This window comes from Nesoenas mayeri, assembly GCF_963082525.1.
Source record: "Nesoenas mayeri genome assembly, chromosome: 2".
Taxonomy (NCBI): domain Eukaryota; kingdom Metazoa; phylum Chordata; class Aves; order Columbiformes; family Columbidae; genus Nesoenas; species Nesoenas mayeri.
Genome location: NC_137543.1, coordinates 102,124,210 through 102,148,534, shown reverse-complemented (window position 1 = coordinate 102,148,534; position 24,325 = coordinate 102,124,210). Strand labels below are relative to the sequence as shown.

Sequence of the window (24,325 nt, the reverse complement as noted above, 5' to 3'; positions counted from 1 at the left end):
TCTTTCTCTGGAGACATTCAAAACCCACCTGGACGTCTTCCTGTGTAACCTCATCTAGATGTTTCTGCTCTGGCGGGGGGATTGGACTAGATGATCTTTTGAGGTCCTTTCCAATCCCCGACATTCTGTGATTCTGTGTGATTATGTGACTCATGAGTCTTTCATTGAAGTTCATGACAAAACACTGCAGTTTTCCACACAGAATCACTTTTAGTTATTTAAATAATTTAAAGCCATGCATTACACGTTATCCATATAACACACATAGGATCATGACACAAGAGTGGTCAAATTACCGTTTCCTCACATTGGGATAAACACTAAAGGCATCCACATTAAATGCAGGTGGCTTTACAGTAATACTTCATTAGGGATAGGAAGACCTCTAAGACCAGCTTCTATGCTTTCCGTCATGTTCTCCATCATAAGGCGACGTGTCTTTTTGGTGGCACTTGCAGTGTGAGGAGTTATTATAACATTCTTCATATGTAACAAAGGGTGATCCCTGGGAAAGGAAAAGAAATACTGAGCTTGTCACTCACTGAGCTTTAATCTGTTACTCTGTCAGCTGAAAGGAGCCATGAAAGTATTTAAAATAATAATTAGAAACTAATTGCATGACCTAAGCATACTCAGAGGAGTTCAAAATGCTGCCTGGCTTGTGCGTTTTTTTATGCAACACTCCTCCAAATGAGTCAGTGTAAATTTTGTTTGGCTAGGAGGGAAGGATTTGGGACATGGTTTCAGAAGGACTAGTACACATACACCATGTACTCCTAGTAACAAAAATGATGCAACTTCCCACATGCTCACAAACTTGCACTTAGTCTAAACCATGCACATACACTTATTTGTATTTAACTTAAATACATGTTCTACCTTGGCAAAGGTTCAGGATGTGTCACATCCAGAGCAGCTGCCTTAATAACTTTGTTTTGAAGGACTTCCACCAAAGCATCCTGATCCACAACCAGACCTAGGGTACAGTAAGAAGGACACTATTATTTTAATATTCTGTATTGTGCTCTCACCATCATTTTGGGCACGGTGGTCAGACAAACAGCAGGGCTAGCAATGTTCACAAAGCAGAAGCAGCAGCAGAGAGAGGGTGGTGAAGTGGGAGGAGGAAACTTGGGTACCTGCATTAGAGCTGGACAGTCAGGACGTTTAAAAAGAAATACATAGTGCCAGACTTCAGGGTGGGCTGTGCAACAACACTACACTAAATAAATAAAAAGCTTAAGTAGGAGATTATACATGGGATTCTAACACTCAAGCTCACTAACATTTTAGAGACCTACTTGCTCATAACTATGGAAATGCTTGAATGTTTTGCTGATACACAACCACAGACATCTACATAATCTAGTAATCAGAGAATTTACTAAAACTTTCAGAGTGACAGACCCTGTATCAGGGCTGAGTTTTCCCAGGACTTTTTATGCCAACAATTTTATTTGTTCTGCACCCTACCTCTGCTGATATTAATGAGAGTAGCTGTGGGTTTCATCAGCTCCAGCTCCCTCTTCCCAATCAGTTTGTGCGTCTCTGGAGTCAGGCTTACAGAAAGCAACACAAAATCTGACTGCTGGAGCAAATCATCTATCTTCTTACAGTAAATAGCTCCAACAGCACTTTCTTCTTCCTTGTTTCTGAGGGGAAAAATCCAAAATTAAACTCCAGTAGTAAGTAACTAGAAAAAGTTCAAATCACCATTAGAGAAAAGGTTTCTTAATTGTTTTCTTCACTCCATAGTGCAAAGCAGTTAGCCAAATATCTGACTGAAACTCAGTAAAGAAAATGTTGAGCTGTATCCAACACTGCCAAGTGCACTATACACAAATGTGCAATACCATACCTGTGGGGATGAAAAGCAAGAAGTGAGCATCATGTATATACACTGAATAAATAATACAATAAATGCATTTGTGTCACAGCCTCTGGTTGTAATGGGGATTCTTTTTCAATCCAAAAGCAAGACTGATGTTTGACATGAATTCCCTTCCCTGTGAAAAGTAACTCATCTGAAAATTACTGAGGAAACCCACAAGACAAGGCTGGGGTCAAATGTTCAAACATTTTTGCCACAAGCAGGCTGCTCACTCTGTGTATCAGCACTGGTTCACAGAAACCACACGCTGCAGGACCTCCGGTGCATTCCATCCATGCAAGGACAAGGCTGGGTTATGTACTGCCCAGCTCCCATCAGATTCCCACAAAAGAAAAGGATGGAATAGGTGTGATGGGAGTCATGGTATATGTGAAGGGCACATACATCTCATCTAGAAAAGAGCAAACAGTCTCACAAGTCCGGCTCTGCATTGTCAGCTGGGTCTGACACACCTAAGTCACAGGAGTTATGTCCTCCCTGGCTATTTATCCTGTCATCAGTCTATGGCAAAGTCACCAACATGACAGGAATGCCCAGGGAGCCCTGACTCACAGGGAGACCAGTGAGATGTATTCCTGCCATTTTTTCCTTTGTTTCTGTATAAACTGGGAAATGAATGACCATCTTGAAGCAAGTCTAAGTACTTTTCCACTTGAAGAGCCAATAATAAGGCAGTGACTTACTGTCATTGCCCTGAGGGCACCACCAGCCCTGGCTGTCCCTGGCCAGCACCTCAGGGTTTCCCCACATCCCAAAGCACCACGGCAGCTCCACTCAGGGCCACTAGCCCCTGCCCCAGCAATGCCGGGCTCCAGCTCCCTCCAGCCCTGGCTTGGCCTCCGCCCTGCCCTATCACCATGAGCTCACCTGATGATTTGGTCTTTTGGGTGAGCCTGTTATAGTTATGTGTTATGTGTCCTTTTTGCTAACATTTTTGGCGACCCAGATGGGACCTCGCGAGCACTGCTGAGGCGGATTGCGTCTTGATCCTGCTCCGGCTAGCACCGAGGTATTCTTGGGGAGCGCATCGGACGCGACCGACCCTCTGCTGCTCTCGACGGACCTCTGATTGGTAAGAAGGTGCTTTTATTTTTGGATTTGGGGTACCCCATTTGGTTTGGTAGCCTGCCGGTCAGACGCGGCGAAAGCCACGCTCGGTTGGGCAGGGAGCTCCCGTTTGGTAAAGCCTATAGGCGCCGTCCGTCAGACAGAGGGAAACCTCTGCAGGTTCGGCATTTGGTCAGGTGCCAATTAGTTTGTGTAGCTGAAAGGTTCAGCACTTGGTTAGGCGCCATTTGGTTTGGTTTGTGTATTTGCTGCAGGCTCGGCATCCTAATCTTGGTCTTTGAATTTGTTCTGGTCTGGTTCCTGTATTTGTTCCTGTATTTGGTGTGGTTCTTGTATTTGTTTCTGTACTTGTTCTGGTTCGGTTTGGTTCCTAGGTGCCATTTGGTCTGGTTCGTGTATTCGTGGCTGGTCCTGAACCTTGGTTTCTGATTCTATTTTGGTCTGGTTTTTGCATTAGTTTCTATATTTAAGCTGGTTCTTGTGTTTGTCTTTGTGTTTGTGTTAATTTGGTTTGGTTTCTGTATTTGGTTTGCGTGTCTGAGCTCAGTATTTTAGTTTGTATGTTTATATTTGGTACCAAAAGAATTCGTTTGGGGAAATAATTACAAAATAAGAACCGGTTCTGTTACTAAAGTACCACCTTGCTCCCCCTTCAGATGCATCTGTACACATGAAAGTAAATTGAGTTATCTATATTGCAGTTAGGCTTGTCCTGTGGATAGACTGATTTGGATCTAAAATTAATGTCAGGGATTGATGCTTAATGTGACGTTGATTGATATTTGTAAGAAGTTACAAAAGGTAGCAGCTGAGGAATGTAACTATTGTTCAGCTAATTGGAATTACATATAAAGTTTATAATCGCAGGAATTAAATGAAGAGAGAAAAAGGGCAAAAGGAGCCCAAACCTGTGCCTGGCAGCTTCTCCTTGATAAGCTGCGGAGAAAAAAAAAAAAAAAAAAGGGTAAAAAGCTGACTGCCTGCTAAAGCAGTGGAAAAGCGGGGGGGGAGCGGCGGCTGCTAGAGCTGGAGCTAAAGCTCCTCTCCTCCGGGCTCCCCGCCCGCAGGGATGAAAAGGAGGGGGATCATCAAATGTAATAGCACTCCTGCGGCAGGCAGTAGGTGTGGGGGGAACCAGTCTATGTAGAAGTTCTGTTTTTGCCAGGGGATTTAGTAACCTGGAAGCAATTGGCTGGTCCTTATCGGGAAAATCCAGATAAGGTTGCAATAAATAAGATGATAATTAAAATGCAGAATCCTGATTGGGATTATTTACAAGTGATTTTGGATACATTAATGGACTCTACAGAAAATATATGGTTATACAGGTTGCGAGGGATAAAGTGAGAGAAGATATTCGGAATGGGAAAGTAGAGGGTAACGTTGATGAGAACTTTCCAAAAGAAGATCCCCGATGGAATTATAATACAGGAGGCAGGTTATGCCGTCTCTGGAGATATCAGGATTGGTTATTGATTGGCATTCAAACTGCTATGCTGAAGCAAATGAATTGGTCAAAACTGTATAATGTGAGGCAGGAAAAGAATGAGTCTCCCTCGGCCTTTTTAGAAAGATTAAAAGAAGCTGCCAAAACCGGGATGTAAAATTTTTAGTAGACACAGGGGCTACTTACTCTGTACTGAATTCCTTACAAGGGGCGGTAGGTCACAGAGCTACAATTGTTGGTGCCACAGGGAAGGAGGAAGTATGGCCATTCCTGCAACCCTTGGATTTGTGTTTTGGAGAAAAGGAACTAACTCATGAGTTCTTGTATGTTCCACGTTGTCCAGTTTCTCTTTTAGGATGAGATTTGCTGACTAAATTGGATGCCACAATAACATTTGAGGATGGAGAGTTGGTAATGAAAATTCTAGAGTCAAAGGTAGGACAGATTTTACTATTAAAAGAAAAACCGTTTGTAAAAATACCACAGGCAATAGAAGATGCAGTAATTCCCACAGTATGGGAAACTGACATACCTGGAAGGTCAAAGACAGGTAAACCTGTGAAAGTGGAGCTGAAGGAAGGTGCTAAACCAGTACAGTTGAGACAGTACCCATTGAAATTGGAAGCCAGATTAGGAATAGTATCTTTAATTGAGAAATTTTTGAAATATGGAATTCTAGAAGAATGCGAATCAGAATATAATATCCCAATTTTTCAGTAAAGAAACCTGATGGTAGCTATCGACTAGTCCAAGACTTACGAGCAATAAACCAGATCACTAAGGACATACATCCAGTAGTTGCAAATCCCTATACCTTGTTAACATCTGTGAAGGAGAAATATAAATGGTTTACAGTACTTGATTTAAAAGATGCCTTCTTCTGCATACCCCTTGACCAGGAAAGCAAAAAGCTATTAGCTTTTGAATGGGAAACTCCTCACAACGGAAGAAAGACCCAATTGACCTGGACGCGCCTTCCACAAGGATTTAAGAATAGTCCGACTATCTTTGGAAATCAACTAGCCAAAGAGCTTGAGGAGTGGACTACAAGAGGCCATATCAGAATTCCCCGACAATGGTATTTGTTGCTGCAATATGTGGATGATATTCTGATTGCTGCTGAGACCCAAGAACTTTGCATCCAGGTAACAATTGAAATATTGAATCAATTAGGAATGAATGGATATAAAGTGTCGAAAAATAAGGCTCAGATTGCATCCACGACTGCGATCTATCTAGGATGCGAGCTTTCTCAAGGACAACGAAGACTAGGTATAAACCGTGTGCATGCTATCTGTGCTATCTCTGAACTGCGTAACTTGCATGAATTAAGATCTTTTCTAGGAATGGCAAGATGGTGCAGGCTCTGGATTATGGACTATGGACTTATTGCCAAACCTTTATACGAGGCACAGAAGAATAAGGTTTTGGTGTGGGAAAAACCGCAACAAGAAGCTTTCCAAAAACTGAAACAAGCTTTAATGCAAGCGCCTGCTTTGGGCCTACCTGATCTGAGTAAAGACTTTCAGTTATTCGTGCATGAGCGACAGAGACTTGCCCGAGGGGTATTAACCCAACGGCTGGGATCTTGGAAACGGCCCGTAGGTTATTTCTCTAAACAACTTGACCCGGTAAGTGCTGGATGGCCGGCGTTCCTGCGGGCGGTGGCTGCTACTGTGATATTAATCCAGGAAGTTCGGAAACTGACCATGGGGAAAAGGATCGAAGTATTTGTATCCCACATGGTGACTACTGTATTGGAACAAAACGGGGGCCATTGGCTCTCCCCAAGTAGAATGATGAAATATCAAGCGATTTTGACAGAACAAGATGATGTTATCTTAAAAACAACTAACCTAATGAATCCAGCTGTGTTTTTAAATGCAGAAACAGAAGAAGGGGATTTAGAACATGATTGTGTGGAGGTCATTGAATACACCCACGCAAGTCGTCCTGACCTGAAGGATACCCCATTGGAGGAGACGGATTGGGAACTTGTTACTGATGGCAGTAGTTTCGTGGAAAGCAGAGTGCGGTATGCAGGATATGTGATTACTACTGTCAAAACAGTGATTGAAGCCAAATCCCTACCACCAAACACATCAGCACAGAAAGCTGAGCTGATTGCCCTAACTAGGGCATTAGAGCTCAGCAAGGACAAAAGGGTCAATATTTGGACTAACTCAAAGTATGTATGTGGAGTTGTTCATGTGCACGGAGCTCTTTGGAAAGAGCGTGGACTACTTTCCTCCCAAGGAACAAACATCAGATACCAGAGGGAAATATTAAACTTGATTAATGCTGTTCAGAAACCATTACGAGTTGCCATCATGCACTGCAAAGCTCATCAGAGTGGAACATCAAAAACTGTTGAAGGAAATCGACTTGCTGATCAAACAGCTCGATCAGTGGCACGACAAGTCTGGACAATGGTGGGTCTTATCTCCCAGAAGGTAAGAGCAATTGATTTATTACCTACACCTTTAGAGGCACCTAAATATTCTACAGAAGACGAGAAATTGGCAAAATTAGTAAAAGCTGTCAAGGATAATTCTGGATGGTATGTGACCACCAACGGACACGTTGTGGTGCCAACCACGACTATGAGAGGAATACTTCAAGTGGAGCATCAGAAGTGTCATTGAGGTGCAGAAGCATTGGTAAAATACCTGAGAAAATGGATTATCTCAGTCCAGATGTTAACAATGGCAAAGTCTATTACGGCTAAGTGTGAAATTTGTTTGAAAAATAATCCTTAAGTAAAAAGAAAAGTAGATATGGGAAGAATTAAGACAGGCATACAACCAGGAGATTATTGGCAAATAGATTATGTGGAACTCCCCAAAACCTGAGGATTTAGATATCTATTAGTTGGGGCATGCACTTTTTCAGGATGGCCAGAAGCTTTCCCTTGTCACACCAACCAGGCACAAGAAACTGTAAAATGGCTACTGAAGGAAATAATTCCTAGATTTGGGGTACCATTGGGAATATCATCCGACAGGGGACCACACTTTGTTGCTCAAGTGGTAAAGGAAGTCAGCAGATGTTTAGGAATTAAATGGGAATTACATACCCCATGGAGACCCCAATCTAGTGGACAGGTGGAGAAAATGAATCAGACATTAAAACGACAACTTAGCAAAATTTGCCAGGAAGCAAAAATTCAATGGCCTCAGGCCTTACCAATAGCGTTATTGCGAATTAGGATTAAACCCAGGAGCGGAATGTCAGTAAGTCCATACGAAATTTTGTATGGCAAACCATATGAAGCACCTGATCCAAATCCAAGTGTACATGTAAAAGGTAATCAGGATGTATACAATTATGTGTTGTCTCTCGCCAGGACATTGAATCGACTCAGATCCGCACTAGTGTGGAATCGCCCACTAGCACTTGAGAATCTGGTACATGATATAGAGCCTGGAGACACGGTATATATAAAGACCTGGAGAGAGGATCCTTTAAAAGAACGTTGGGACGGACCCTATCAAGTACTTTTAACTACATTTACTGCAATCAAGGTTGCTGAAGTAGATTCCTGGATACACTACACCCGAGTAAAGAAAGTCCCAAAACTGTGGCAATCTCAATTAGTGGGTCCTACCACACTTAAAATCACAACGCAGGATGTCTAGTTTTTGTTACCCTATTGTGTTTATAGTAGTAAATGTACCCAGACTGTTTGCTTTTGTGGAAACACTTCTTGAAGAAGAAACAGAAAATGCCACTCTGATTTGCAAAGTCACTGGAGAACAATTATGTAGGACACGAAGGGCTATAGGAGATAGTGACGACACTCAAATGCCACAAGTAGTGCAGAGTGTACAGAATCAGGCAGAGAACCTAATGATAGGATTGATTCGAAATTTTGCACAAACCCAGAACACCAGTAGCATCACTGCTTGCCTTCCCATTCCGAAATTGGCCGAAGACCCAATACAATGGGGAATAATATCTACAACCTTACCAGAAATAAACAAAACTGGTAGGATAGTGTGTGAATCTCACACTAAGTTAGAGCAAGTGCCAACTGAACAATGGGAAAAAAACAGGACCCGAAGCAGTGGAATTTGGAGGAAAGATAGTTCTCAAAGAAGGTTGGACCAAAAAGATAGTATATGAAAAAGTCAACCGAACCTATTGGGAATGTAAAGATCAGGATAATCAGAACATAACTGAATCATGGAATAACATGTGGACGTTGAGTACTGTACAACAGTATCAATATAGTGAAGCATTCCCATGGTGTGTACAATGGTCCAATGTAACAAGAGGGATAATGGTACCATGGTGGAATTGCTCGCGAGTAATAACCTGCCAGACGGATGTGAGAGATATACCTCTGTCCATCATTAAAGTTGCAGTAATAGCAGGTTGCATCTGTCAGAAACAATTGGATCCAAAAGAAGCAGTCAAAATAGGCATTGACAGAGATAAAATAGATTGCAGAGGAACTATAGGTAGTGTGGGACATTTAGTTTGGGCCTTAAGCAATGGAACCTGGACAACACATTTACCGGTAGCAGGACCTGCAAGGGAAATTACTTTGGGGTTACCAACCCTATGTCCCATTTGGAAAAAGTCACCCTTGAAGAATAGGCAGGAACTTCTACAAGTTAGGCACAAGCGAGAGATAGATGAAGATGATGTGTGGCATGAACCGTCAAGCAGTGTTAAATTCGGCTGGGCATTAGAATCCTTCTATGCACCGATTGCAGCTTATAGAAACAGAGAAATGATTGACAAATTAATTGGGCAGATGGATCGATTGGCAAGGATAACCAAAAAGGGTTTTCGAGATTTCAACATACAATTGCAAACTATAACCAGAATGACCTTGCAGAACAGAATGGCACTTGACATAATGTTGCTGAAAGAAAATGGCGTTTGCGGATATTTAGAAGATAGGGTTGATCATTGCTGCATTCATATCCCAAATGTAACTTCTGAACTGGAGAAAGATATTTCCCAATTAACCCAAATGGAAAAGGAAAAGCAAGATGCAGAGCAGAGCTGGATTGGGGCCTTACTAGGTAAATTGAACCTGAATTTGGGAGGATGGGTACATTCATTACTGGAAAACTTACTCCTGCTTGCAGTTATAGTCGCTCTTCTCTTTTTGCTGTACGCTTGTGTTAAGCGTCAAGTAAGTCAATCAAACGCCAGGAACGATCGCATCTTTACTGTCCTTAGCAGAAATACTAACCCACTTATTGACAACCCTCCAGCTGATAAGGAAACATAGTGTATCCAACTATAATTAAAACAATGAAGTGAAAATGCATTGTCTAGGAATAGAAAAGCATTTTCAAAGGGGGGAAATGTTAATAGTTGAATTAGTTTTTACATCTTATAGTTGAAATAAGTTTTGCATCTTATAGTTGAAATTAGTTTTCTTATGGTTGAATTAGTTTTCTGTTTTGCAAACCGTATCTAAGATTCTTAGTTTTGTAAACTATATAACTGTATCTAAGATTCTTGGTTTAGTAAACTGTATCTAAGATGCTGTATCCAAGATTTTTACCTTATTTTGAAGTTTTTGGACTGTGTCCAGGGAGATGTGCATTTAAGCATGGTCTTATATAACCGTACCCTATTCTTCAAATTGACATAGATTTATGACATATTCTCTTAAAACAGGTAACTTAGAAATAGCTGATAAACATGCGAATGTTACTTAGCATCGCTTAGATAGACAGTTTGTGTTAGCATAGGTGTGGAATATGCTAATGGTTGTTAAGAGTTGTGATGAATATGTATGTAACTAAGTTGTATAAATGTAGTGAGTTTTGAATCGGTGGTCGAAGCCAGCTTTGGGTACACACCCCTGGTTTCCCAGCGCTGGAATAAAAGCACCACATATAACTACGTCCGTGGTTATGTGTCCTTTTTGCTAACAAGCCTGGCCACAATCTGTGGCCCTCACTGCTTGTTGTCACAATATTTAGTAACAATAGTGCAGAGAGCACATTGTCCTATCCTAACATGGAGAGAACAGGAGATCAGTTTGACAGTGAAAGGTACAAATAATGTTTAAAAGCAGTTACAAAATAGACTTTCCAGCTTTACCTCTGATTCCTGTTGTGGTACAAAATCTTCATTTCAAAGGCTTTTGCTCTCTCAGCCACTTTGTAGCCAATGGTGCCCATTCCCACAATCCCCAAGGTTGCTCCGGAAACCTCAGCCCCCAGCCAGTCAGCAGGGAAATACTCTGTATTGGGTGAGACTGCCATCTGGTAGCCTTGCAGGAGGGAAAAGAAGGAAAAATGTCATGTAAAGGATGTCCTGGTGTCTGGTTACTTTTTTCCCACTTTTTATCATAAGGCAGAAGCAGAGGAGCAGTAACATGATGTTGTTTTGTTTCTGGACAAGAAGTGAATAGTGCTGCACTGTCAATATGACTTCTGACATTGATCTCTTGCTTAGGATAGAAACATATCCAGCCCCTCTTCAGCAGACAAGGTAAGACCAAAGCAGCAACCTCTCTTCAATGTATATCACACGCCTGCCCATTGTGTCTCTCTGCCTGCAGTACAGATTGTTGTATCATTGAAATGCACCTCAGTACACAGCTTCTTACTCATGGTGGTTCCTCAGCAGGGCCAATGAAACTGACAGTGCCATGGATGTCACCTACATTACAAATACCAAATAGTGCAAGTGATGAATCTGTTATGGTATAATCAAGACTTTCAGAAAGGCCAAAATATGATTCGCAGCTATCTTGAGGATACACCAAAGTTGGCACAGAAAAGAAATACAGGCCATGGTGGACAGACTTCTGGACAGCTTGTTCATAATGAACTTAGATATGTGTCAGCTTGGCAAAGAAAGGCTTCAAGCTTCCTTGAAAATATATCCTTTTATTCCCCTTTTACCAAAACCTGAAAAGCAAGACTGCAGTGAACAAGTAGAATGATTGAGTGGCTATGGGCTGAGGGGAAAGAGGCCTGAATTTAGGGCTGCCTGAAGAAGGAACACAACTACCTTACTGATACATCTGTTTGGAAATGGTTTGTACTCTGTGCAAGTTACTGTCAACATGACAGATTTGTCTTAACTTTTACTCATCTCTATATTTGCCTGTATTCTTATTTTTAAGCTTACCTTTGCAGCAGCACACACTTTCTAACTGCACGTTTTGAAGAGTCACCTTTTCTATGAAAGGACTAAGAGCATTTCAGCTATTACCTTCCACAAGCCTCCTGGAAGATGCCAGCATCAAAGCCATCCCAAAGTCTGCAGTGTCAGTGGAAACAGCAAATGGAGTGTTGGACACTTTCACACCATAGCTGGAGAGGAGTTTCAGGTCCAAGTGATCTATTCCCACTCCAGAGTTTGCAACTATCTTCAAGTTAGGCAAGCTCTGTAGCAGCCATTCATTAATAACTGGTTTGTGATACCACATATAAATAGGTCTGATATTTTCACTGAGAAATTTCTTGTTTTCAAGATACTCTTTCATGGTGATGAGTTGAAAATGTTTCTTCAGAAATTCAACATGGTCTTCATATACTCCATGCTTCCCTCCTATACTGTCAATGAGCACATAAGGCAGTTCCTGAACCTCCATGCCCTACAAAAGCAATGAGAAACCAAAAGGACATATCCTTAAGTGACACATAATACCTTTTTTTTAAAAAAAAAAAAACAACCAGGAATTGATTGGATCCATTACACACTATTTTCCCACTTGATGACAGAGTTGGCTGAAGATATTCACTCCCACATGCAGAACTCTTTTTGTGTCCTTCCTGTGTAATTAAGAGGGATGTTCAAATTTCATATAGTCTTGTTAGTAAGACAAGAAAACATTGTTTCTGGCATAACAGCTACGCTAACACTTAAACAAAGAGTCACCTGATGTTACTCCCATTCAGTATTCAATATTTCTTGATTTAAGAATGTGACCATGTGAGTAGTGTCTTTTAGTCCCCAAGTTCTGCCTTTGCTACCTAGGCAGCCACATTAAGTAATGAGCATGAATGAGATTATCTCAGGAAAGGTATTGTTTAATATAACAGGGCTACAATTTGTCAACTATGGACTTCGGAGTTACCAACTTACTTTCTGCACATAACTTAACCCCTTTTTTACCTTGGTGTTCTTCAGCATCCTGACAACTCTTCACTCTGCCAACTCGGTAATGAATCAAGTCTGTTATTTCAGGTTAAAGACAAGATACCCACATGCTCCTCACACCCACTCAGGAAACACAGCCAGAGGTACAGAAAAGACAAATGCCTATTGGGCCTGACACCAGCTGGCAGTACTTTTTTTCCTGGCTGAGCACAGACAGGATCCCCAGCTCCAGGGCTGCTGGAACAAAGCACCACTGCTTGGCAGGACCCGCGCTCCCCTCTCCTCCCCCAAATCTCCAGCCACTCGAGCGCGGTGTCAGCGCTGCTTTGCCAGGCTTAGGTCCGATTGAGCCCTTTCTGAAGTCGTTTGTAGTTCCCAGCGAGCCTGCAGGTGGGACTGGAGAGAGGAAGGAGCTGGACAGGCGGCCACAGGGCGCGGCCCGGCCGTGAAGGACGGCAGGGAGCGGGCGAGCTGCTCTCTCGATCCAGCTCTCGACTAGGGCGGCCATCGGGCGGGACGCGGAGAGCCCCAGGAGATCTCCGTGCCCCGCACGCCCGCTCCTACCGACGGTACTGCCGACCGCTCTTTTGAGCCAGGGCTGCGGCGGGGGAACAGCGGCCATCGTCCAGCAGCGGCGCTCCCGGTGCCCCGGGCCAGGGGTGTCGCGGCGCTGCATGCAGCACTCACCCGCTCCAGCCCCGCTCGCTGCCACCGCGCCCCAGCCGGGCCGTGGGAGGGTGAGGGTTTAGGCGAGGGTTTAGGCGGGGGGTTAGGCGAGGGCGGAGCGCGGCCGCCCCACGCTGGCACCGCGCCGGCCACCCAAGGGGAGGCTGCCCGAACCTCCGCCCCTCGCCGCCCAGCTGCCTGCGGCCGCCCGCAAACGTGAGAGAGCAACAGGTGTTCACAAGAAAGTGTGTGTTTTTTAATGGCCTGGTGTCTCTGTTGGTCCGGACAGGTGCTCAGTCTCTTATCCCGGCTACGGGCAGTCCTGTGCCTATCCCACCTGAGACACGCGTGAAAATTTTCCAGACACGTTTCCTTGGGCTGTAAACCCCCGGTGATGGAGGTGGCGAAGTACAGATCCAGTACTCTGTTCACTAAAGCTGTGCTGGAGCCACCCCACTTGCTGTGCAAGAGTTAAGCAGCCACTCGTGGTGTTGTGGGCACCACGGATCTCTCCTTCCATGCTACAAAAAATCAGCAATTGCACACTGCTGCATCTCTCCTAACCGCTGCATCTCTCCTGACTGCTGCAGTGCTTTGCAGAAGAACACATTACAGGCTCATGTCCTCTTGGGTTCTTCCAAACACATTTTGGTATGCTGAACATTAAGGCAGTCAACACCAAATCCTCTATAAAATTACTAATGAAAAGATGAAGTGTAATAAAATGTTGCAATAATTATACAAAAACATAAATTGCTCTTGTTATCCTGGTGATGAATTTTTAGTATCATTTGCTTACGTGGATTTCAAGTTCAGACAGTTAAACTTTAAAGCAAAAATTCATTAATTAGCAAGATGAAGTTAGAGCATATTAACTCAATTCTTAGTTAAGTCTACTTGAATTTTCTTCTAAAAAAAAAAAAAGGCAACAAACCCTAAAATGCTTACACATTCCCTGTTTCACATCACCTGCTTCCAAGTTTGCTGATAAGACATAATGGGTGATCTTTTAACCTACTGCTCACCTTACTCTGTCTGAGATCAAAGGTCCATTGTAAAGCTGCTCTCAAAGACACAAGTCATTCTCACTATGAATTGAGAAAGGACATCTGCCATATTTCATTAGTGAAGGTAAAAAAACAATTTTTGAATGACAACATGGTAGTTTTTCCCCCTGTATATCAAATGAACAAATTCGAGTGAAAAAAATGAAGGAGCAATTAGTCAGAGGATAAAAAAAATAGTCAAAAGAACGTTACCCTTTTTTAAGCAAAAATCTAGGACATACCTATCAAATGTAAAGAAAATGGATGTGTTATGGGATTAGATGTGGAGAGAATCACATGGCTTCAAAGCTTTTTTGTGTAACTTAAAGACTGTTGGGGTGAGTCCAGAGGAGGGCCGTGAAGATGATGAGAGAGCTGGAACATGTCTCCTGTGAAGACAGGCTGAGACAGTTGGGCTTGTTCAGCCTGTTCAGCCTGGAGAAGAGATGGCTCCAGGGAGACCTTCTAGCAGCCTTCCAGTACCTAAAGGGGACCTGCAAGAAAGCTGGAGAGGGACTTTCACACGGGCATGTGGTGACAGGACAAGTGGTAATGGCTTTAAACTGAAAGAGGGTAGATTTATATCAGTTATAAGGAAGAAATTATTCACCATGATGGTGGTGAGGCCCTGGACCAGGTTGCCCAGAGAAGCTGTGGGCGCCCCATCCCTGGAAGTGTTTAAGGCCAGGCTGGATGAGGCTTTGAGCAATCTGATCTAGTGGAAGGTATCCCTGGCCATGGCAAGGGGGTTGGAAAAAGATGATAGTTAAGGTCCCTTCCAACCCAAACCATCCTATGATCTGATTTTCAAGTTATGGTTCAGGAGCTGATATATACCTACAGGAGATATACCTTTATGTGAGATATATCTGTATATCAACATACATGACAGAACAGATCAGGAAGCCATTTATATTTTGAGTGATTGAAGAGCTGTTGGAACTACTAGGACATGTCACAGAGTAAAGTGTGGGCAGCTACCAATCAACAATTACCGTAAGCTAAGTCTGTTTAAGGTAAAATGAGAGTGCTCTACCATGTTCTAAGCAGATTTAATTTGCAGAGTACCTTACAGACCTCCATGTAGTGTATTAAGCTGAATTACAGTGTGTTGCAATGTGCTGTTAGTTTTCTATTATGGATAAGGGTCTATTATACCAGTAAAGTTCTCTGAAATTAATAGTGTCTGTGGGTACGGGAAAAGAAGTATTGCACAGTCTGTGAACTTCATTCCTGTTATTAAATATTGCCATTGTTGTCTGTGTAATACTGCAGAGCAAGCTGATGCCTGAAGGGTTAGTAAGCTGATTGGGTAATAATTGTTTCTTAGGATTAGACTTTTGAAATATTGTGTTAGCCTGAAAGACTTCGGTTTTTGTTTGTTGGTCAAAATGTTTCAAATAAATCTGAATCAACCAAGTGAACTGTAATGGATCATCTCTTTGCTCATGTGGCCACTAAATTTTTTGATCCAGTTTTAGTAATCTTCAGATTGGCTGTATTGTGTTTTCCAAGCACAATCTAAGTTGAATAGCAGAGATGGGAAACAGCATCTAGTAAGCACAGGAAGGTTTCCTTGACTGTATGTCAGTTAATTTTATATTATTCAATAAATATGTATAGATTAAGAAAAGGCAGGAAACAAAGGGCCATTTTTCGCAATGTAGTTTGAAAAGAGAGATAGGTGCTTCCTGAAGACATTTTGGGAAGCTGTCCTTCAAGTGATGATTTCCAGACTGTGGAATGCCAAGTCTTTAGGTGTTGTGTGTGAATAAAACCATCACTCAAATGACTCACAGGTATCCTGTTGTCTAGTGCTGTGTCTTCCTGTCTAAATCAACCCACCATCAGGGAAGACTTCTGTAAGTAATCAGCCCAGATTCTTGAAATATCTGCAAAAGCAGAAGTAAAACTCCAAGTAAATGCCAAGCATATTCTATTGTTTTACATAGAAGTTAAATGAAATACTGTATCTGATTTTATGTTTGCAGCTGCATGTCTGGAGACAAGTTTGCATATGCAAAACCTTGTGGTTTTTTTCAGTTTTAGGATATTGATTTAATAAAAGGTATTTTTTCTCTGCTATTTTAGCTTCTTGTAGCTTTGTTTTCAGCTCCGTAATCTATTGCTTAGCCTACTATTTTGAAAGTATAAACTTAAATTATTTTTATCAGGGTCATACAGGTGACATGAAAGGCATACTGGGTGCCTGTATCTCACAGAATAGGGAGGTACATGGGACAGTCTTGAATTTCTTGCCAGCCAATTTGCTGCTTCTGAAAAGCTGCAATGTCTTATCTCCCTGAGCTGCAAAAGTTGGTAACATCATCATATGTTAAACTGGTGGATGGACATGTCTTTTGGCAAGCACCAGTGACCACCTCCTGCAAGAAAAAGGAAGCAGAAATGGCTCTGTAAAGATGCATGAGACCACAGACAAAATCCTAGCTGCCCTTAATGGCAACTTTGGTATAAGTTTTACTGATAGATTAAATATCATATTATTCATGAAGTCATACTACATAATAAATCGCATAGCACTGCCACTTTGAGTTGTGTATCAGTTTATTTGTCTTTTGAACTTACACTAAGACAACAGAGAGTACATAAAGATAACTAAGAAGACAATGAACTGTTTCCTACGAATCTTTAGTGAGGTGGATAAGCACTCTTCTATTTAAAGAGAGAATTTTCCTGTGGAATTTGAATGATTAATTGTAATAAAGGGGCTATTTCTAGTGGAGGAAAGCCATGGTAGTGAAGTTCCCTCTTACATCTTGTTTCAGATATAATTATTCTTGCAAATATCCAGAAGCAGTGATAGTAAAGAAAATGTATATATTTGGATTTTAATGCTGTGTGTGTTTTTATAGACTTTGTGTTCCCACCAATTTACAGAATGATGCTGCAGGCTCAGAGGGCCCTAAGTGTTCTTCCATGTATTTGCACAAAGTTAAAAATGTGGAGGGAGACTGCACATAAATTTGGTATTACAAACATAGTAACATGTTCATCTTGAAGACTAATTTTGCTTAGTGCTAGTATTTTAAATTGTCTTTGAAAATCCCATCTGCTTTGAATAAGTGATTCTGAGTATGCTTCTGAAAACTGACTTTAGCCTCAGCATTTTGAGTCTCAGAAGCTAGTTTAAATGGAGATTGCATATGGAAAGTCAATATTATTTCTAGCCAGGTAGCTTACTTTGTTGTTTTTGATAGCTAAAAGCGTAGTAATGAAGTGAATTATGTAATCTAAAGTGACATTTTCTTTAGGACTAGGGAGACTAGCAAGAAGTGAGTTGGTAATCAAAATTTGTTTTTCCTAGAGCTACCTGAAGCCTGCATGCATCTATGGTTGAAAGTGAAAAGTAATGTATTCCTCCAATACAAGGAAATTAAAATGTCAAAATTGGTTTTTAATGGCACATGAAACCAAGGCATAGCTTTCCATGCCCAATTGGAATAGTTTTTTTCTAACAGGGAAAGCATGAGAATAAAAACCTCCAGAGCTGATGGAGGGAAAGAGAATAATAAAAAGACAGCTTTTATATCCTTTTGCTCATCAGCTAGGGAGCACTTCATTGGGTATGAGGAGACCATTAAGAGCTGCTAGCGTGTTTTCAACTGCTTCCTCTGTTATCATGTAGGTGGCCTTGCCTGTTTTAATGCCCAGGTGAGGCATTATAATGACATTCTTTAATTTTAACAATGTATGATCTGGAAGAAAGGAAAAAAGAGATTGTCAAGTTACCTGTTGTCATTCGGCTAAATAAAGAGTCCTACTTTGGCTTTTGCACTGTATTTAAATATAAATATACAAGTCCCACTGACATCCAAATAATCTGATCACCCATGTTCAAGTAATTTTGGACATTAAAAGGACATGTTAAGAGTTTACACTGTGTTCTTTTTTCCAGAAGCAGGCTTTTGCCATTAGGCAGCAATTTGAGCTATGTCTGAAGAGGGGATTAAACCCTTCTGACACATTAGCCCTACACAATGGTCTCAGCTGCAGTTATGCAACTCAAATAATGGACAGTGATGTCCTGGCACTTAGACTGAACAAAACCAAACTGCCCCAACTCAAAATGCATCCAGCACAGTCAACTGCCTGAGGCACCATTCTAGTAGAGGTGTCTTCTTACAGAAGCTAGGTAGCCTCTTGGCCCGTGGTGCTTCAGCCCTGGATTTGGGAAACAAGCCTGTGGGGATGGAAACCTCAGGGCAATGCAGCAGGTTTAAGGAGGGATGACTCAAGCAGCTTGCACCTATTCATGGCAATTTACACCTTCAGATAAAGCAATTTGTAAGTGAAGCCTGCTGCACCTTCACAGGGTGATTCCATGGTGGCACCTCCTGCTGTCTCCTGGCCCCTAGGCTGCCCTTTGGCCTGTTATCAGCCGCCACATCTGGGCTGCCTCCCATTCCTATTCATGGCATTTTTCCCCAAACCCCTGCCTCTTCCAGACCCTTGCCTGCTGCCTTGCCTACTCCTGCCTCCTGCTGTTTTTTCCCCATGCTCCTGACCAACCAGCAGAGATGGCAACCTGGACATTGGTTCTGGGTAGGTGACATCCAAAGCTGCAGAGACCTGGTAGCACCAGTCTGCAGAGCTGTCACCAGCACCTCCTGGTAAACTACCGCACCTGGTTTGGAATAAGAGTCTCTCTGAGTGCCATTTGCAGATAATGATCTGGGAGTGAAAAAAAAGGAAAAAAAAAAAAAACAAAAAACAAAAACAAAAAGAAGGGGAGAGAGAGGAGTTTTTGCTGTGCCTGAGCTGTCCGCAGTGTACACACCAGCTGTGCAGTGGGTGCAGTATAGTGCTGCTGGTAACGCAGCAGGAGCTGGCTCAGTCCTTCTCCTCAGGCCACTCAATGGCACCTCAGACAATCTCAATTACAGTAGCTGTGGGTTCCATCAGCTCCATCTCTCTTTTCCCCTTTTCCCAATCAGACCACTGAAGCAAGTTGTCTATATTTTTGTAGTAAGCGGCGCTGAAAGCTTGCTCCTCTTGCTCTTTCCTAGTGGGGAAAAGAGGGATCACACTGTATTTCAGGGCATCAGTCATTAAAATATTTTCTTCAGTGATGCCACTGGTATACAAACTAAAGGATCTGATTGTCACATTCACGTAGCAAACAGCTGGTAAACAAATGTGAATTCAGTCTCGGCTGACTGTTTAGGTCCTTCTGGAAGGCTTCAGGCCCTATAGCAGGGGTTGGATTTCGTGCTTGCCTCTCAGCCACTGCAGCGCAGGGTTCGGGGGCTTCTTTTAAAGTCTGCAAGTGGACTGAGGCTAGGCACTGCAACAGACGGCAGCACATGGTCCATTCTCCAGGACCTCCTGCGGGGAAGGTGTGTCACGGTTGAGACAGACAAATGACATAGACCAAGTTCTTCCAGGATGAAAGTAGTAGATGCCATTTATTGCCACAAGGGCATTTTTATACAGTTTTACCAATTCATGTGTCTCTTCACTATTAGTTACAGGTTACAGCAGTAACATCTCATTGGCTATTTTTGCTATTATCAATGTTACTCTTTTACTCCCTTCTCTCTCACGGGTACATCCTTAACATCTTCGGATACTCCTTTACTCCCATCTCTCTCATGAATAGGCCTTAATATCTTCAAGGCTGATTTCTGTTCCCATGCCCCCTGTCAGGGAATCCACGGACCCACCGTTGTCCCCCACAAAGGTGTCCCTCACAGGTTGCAGTAATGGCTCAAACCAGAAAGGCAGTATTCACCAGAACTCATCCATGTGAGCCCTGAGTGTACCAGTGGTTCCCATCCTCTGGGCATCCTACAGTGAGCCTGTCATTTTTTGATGAGTGGGATCAGCAAGGCAGCTCTTTGGCAAGCTCCTGGCTGCCCCAGGACTTTCACAAAATAAAGTGTTCCACACAGAAAGTTACCAAAGTAGAGAGAGGTTTTCAGTTTGAACTTTTCACAATAAAAAAAGAATACTTGCCATTTCTCCTGCTCTTTGTAAATTTAGCTGCCTGAACATTGAGAACTAAAGAATCTCCTGATTGCAAGAGAATGGCTTTCAATTATCTCCTCCTTAATCCAGAAATAAAGAAAGAAGTCACACTAAGAAAATACCTTAATTGTAATTTTGGACCACATCTCCTAGCACATGCATTCCATTGTTTTCTTTCAGTGTCCAGTTCAACAACCACAGATTAAGTGGGTAAAGAACAGACTGGAACTATAGCCAGTTTTGCAACATGCAGAGTGCATCTTGCTTCAGTACATAAGCTTGAAGGGTAAATGTACTTTAAGTAAGCAGGTTTTTAATTTCTGTTGCACTCTACATCAATTATTCATCATAGAACTTTTACATAAATATTAAAGACTGAAAAATATTAAACAGAGGGACTTAGTAATGATACACAGAAAAGGATTTGTGCCTTATTTTCTCATTTTTGTGGCTTATGAAATTCTGAAAAGACCTTAAGAAGTGTATTCACTAGTACTTTTTACTAAATATGAGTTTGTTCAGCTGTTTTTATATTTTATGAAGTAACAGGAATGCCAAGCAAGGCTAGAAATTTCTGACCTCATCCACCGCTGTGTTTTGGTTAGGGCTAGCTAGACCAGTAACCCTCCTTCTGCAGTCTGCATATGGAGAAAAGCTGTCTCAGGATATTTCACAGCTTATAGCTGTAAACATTTGTTCTGCTTGTTGGCTGCAACTTTCCTGATTGCAACAGCCTCAAGTTGTACGTGGCGATCTTGCTCACCTTTACACTGAAGAGCCCCTGTGCTGGATCTCTAACAAGGATCAGATTCCCAGATACAGAAGTTAAGAGAGGCTAGATCTAAAGGGTGAAATCCAGTTAGATACTTGGCAGAATTCCTACTGGTTTGAAGAGAAACAAGGTTTTCTCAAGAACAGTGCTCAAGTTAATCAGTCCTCATATCGTGCCAAGTATGTTTCCTAGTTCTGCAGTCATTCAGAGTTTCAATAAGACCATTTCTGAACTTAAAAATACGGGAAAAAAATAAACAAAAGGTAGAGTTAAGTTTCACTTTAATATGATATGATAACAATAAAAAAGGTATAAGCTTGATTTTCCTTTTTCTTTTCACATCTCCAGGAAACCTTGGAATTTCTAATATAAAACCTAAATTATGTTTCCGAGTGTTTAATCACCAATTAAATCCTTACAACACTGATTTGAGGGAACTGGTGTTTTGGTTTTTTTTTCCCTTCAGTTTTAATCTTGGCCCTATTCCCTTATTTCTTGTTATATTCCTGATGTAAATCCTTGAAAAGGAAATACTGACTATCTAAAAAAGAGTTTGTGCTGTAATTGGGTCAAAACATATCTTTACCTCCATGTCCTGTTGTGGTACAAAATGTTCATTTCAAGTGTTTTGGCTCTCAGAGCAATCTTACACCCAATGCTGCCCATGCCAATGATCCCCAGAGTTGCTGCAGTAACTTAAACTCCCAGAAAACTGGCTTCACATTACTCCATACCTGAAGAAATTGCAACGTGATAGCCTGCACTTATTAGTCAGCTAACAAGGTGACAGGCTTCTGATTTTTCAGTGTTCTGATATCATCAGCTCTTCTAAAACATAAGCAAAATATTAGTAAAGTAACAAAAGATGCCTCGGGATAAAGCTCAGCCACGCTAGGGCAGAGCTATCAGAAATGCCACTAAGGATAGGTTATATAGATAGGAACAAGAACTTAATCTCCCCCCTTTACTCTGTCTCCTTTCGAGGTACAAATGGATTTAAGGGGAGACAAGTCTCCATTGAGTTTCTATGAATCCTGTGGTAGAGCTGGCAAATCAAAGGTGGGCAAATTTAATAGGATAAATCTCAAGGATCTTTTCCTGAAGCAGAAACCATTCTAACCAAGCCAAGGGAAATGGCAGGAAAAAATTGTGGAAGAAACTAGAAAGGATGCTACCAGCAGAAACAGGAGCAGACTGGCCTGTTGCTATCTAATGCTCTTTAAACTTCCTGATTCTGCACCAATCCATTTCAGCCTCTGAGAATATGCCTCTGTCAGCCCCAGCTTTCAGCATGTAGCTTTATTCTGCCTCACTGTTGCCTCCCACACTCCAACTTCTGCAGCAATCATCTGATATTCGGCATCCCCCACTTTTGGTCAATAACACTGTATGTACCATTACCACATCAAGAAGCATGTCTTATGTCAAGCAAATGTCATAGTTACTGGAAAAGTACCGCTGAAGAAGGTAATGAAATCAAAAGTTTTCATATGTAGGAAGCAACACTTCAGGGTGTTGTTAATCAGAAACTGTTAAATTAACTCTGCAGCCATATTTATTCTAAAAACTAATTCCAGCTTCAAAGACTGCTTGGTCCATAAAACAAAAAGTTGTGTTTGAATCAAATGCAATTAGATTCTGCTGAAGTATTTTCAATGCAGACTGGTGTCCTGTGAAAACTAAACTCATATGATTTTATGGTTGAAATACATGTTAAATATTTTTGTGTATAATGTGATAATTTAGATATGTTGATGATGATACAGAAAATATATTAAAACACCAATTAATCTATTTGCCAACCCAATATATTTAGATTTCCACATTTTATGTGAAACTATGTGCACTACAGATAACTTTAGGAAAAGCCAAGTTAATGGTAGGTAAATCTCATACAATTTTCAGAAGTCACAAAAGAATTGAGACGTTACCTTCTAGTCTTCTAGCAGATGCCAGCAGCAAAGCCATCTCAGTATCTGTTGTGCTGCTGGAAACACCTCATGGAGTATTAGCCATCTTCACACCAAAGCTAGCTACAAGTTTCAGATCCATGTGATCCATCCCTACTTCTGAATTCACAATCACTTTGAAGTTTGGCAGGCCCTGGAGGAGCTTTTGGTCAATGACTGGTTTATGCCACCACAAATAAATCACTTAGAACTTTTTACTCATATGCTTTCTATTTTCAAGAAATTCCTTCATGGTGATGAGGTAGAAATGTTTCTTCAGGAACACCACATGGACATGCAGTATCCCATGTACGCCACCAATTTCATTTACCAAAAGCCCAGGTAGCTCTCCTCATCCCATAATCTTCACAAAGAAGAAAGACACAAAATGTCAGAAGAAAGACATATAATTATTTCTAGACATTTTAAAGAACAATCACTTTCATGTCCTGTTTCATGACATCTATGACAAGAAATCTCAGAAACCACATATTTAGACAGGGAGGTAAACCAACCAAGACAAGAAGCTCTTTTAAGTGTAATACAAATTATACACACACAGGTATTCACTTGATCCAGTCTGATGAAGCTCTGTCCCTCATGGTCTGTAAGGTTTCATATCCCTCCCACCAGGCTCATAACACAAAATTATTTCTAATTACTTAGTTTCAGACCATCAATAGTCTGGGGTAACAAATCTCCCCTGCCCTGAAATCACAGATTATCATATATAGTTTAGAAAAATGTTGGACCCAATCTAGTCCATGAAAAGAAATTACACAACTTCATTGTGAACTTTGAGTTACCAGGTTAATTTTTAAATTTACAGAGATTTTTGCAGCCTCATGTTCTGAAGAGACACCAGTGACTTCTTAACTGCACTGCCTTCTCCTGAGGCTATCATAAGTTAAAAAATAGTAGATAGTTAGGTAACAGTTTTCCAAGAAATACTTATGCACTTAAATTAAAAGAAAGGTTGTTTCTTGGCGAGTCAAGATAAAAATTTAATTTTTGTCTGCACAGTGGAACTAAATATCTTGGGATTTATTTTGGTTTTGAAAAAATCCCCTCAGGAAAACTGAAGGTACTTTGTTTAGATTTAACATGTGGATGAAGCAGAGCTCTTCTTAGGCTAGAAAACCTTAGGCCTACAATCATTTCAAAGGAGTATGCTTTCCTCAGTGTTTTGATATAAAAATAGAATATTGCAATATTGACTGAAAAGTTTTTCAGGATACAGTCAAATTTCTGCAGGGAATTAATGCTCAGTTCACCTTTAATATATTTGAGAGTGTTACACAAACTGTTTGGTGTATTTGCTTATCATCATATGGGAGCAAGTACTGAGAACAGAACACAGGTATTCATTGAAATAACGGACTGAAGAGATCAAAGTGCATAACTGCTCAGTTT

At 41.5% G+C, this 24,325-nt stretch overlaps 1 protein-coding gene and 1 pseudogene across 2 annotated transcripts; both read right to left on the bottom strand.

The window, feature by feature from the left end:
• Positions 1-351: 351 nt before the first annotated feature.
• On the bottom strand, positions 352-11,982 carry LOC308038097 (putative 2-ketogluconate reductase; the record flags this gene model as incomplete). Its single annotated transcript, XM_080340373.1, has 5 exons — positions 352-505; positions 880-976; positions 1,474-1,652; positions 10,479-10,650; positions 11,601-11,982. The coding sequence occupies 5 exons, from the start codon at positions 11,980-11,982 to the stop codon at positions 352-354; spliced, it is 984 nt and encodes a 327-aa protein (XP_080196499.1).
• Positions 11,983-17,764: 5,782 nt separating this feature from the next.
• Positions 17,765-24,312, bottom strand: LOC308053317 (putative 2-ketogluconate reductase; annotated as a pseudogene). Its single transcript has 6 exons — positions 24,294-24,312; positions 22,895-23,260; positions 21,550-21,721; positions 19,164-19,226; positions 18,694-18,895; positions 17,765-17,919 (listed from the first exon to the last, which is right to left on the bottom strand). The product of its transcript is annotated as a putative 2-ketogluconate reductase (transcript).
• Positions 24,313-24,325: the final 13 nt, after the last annotated feature.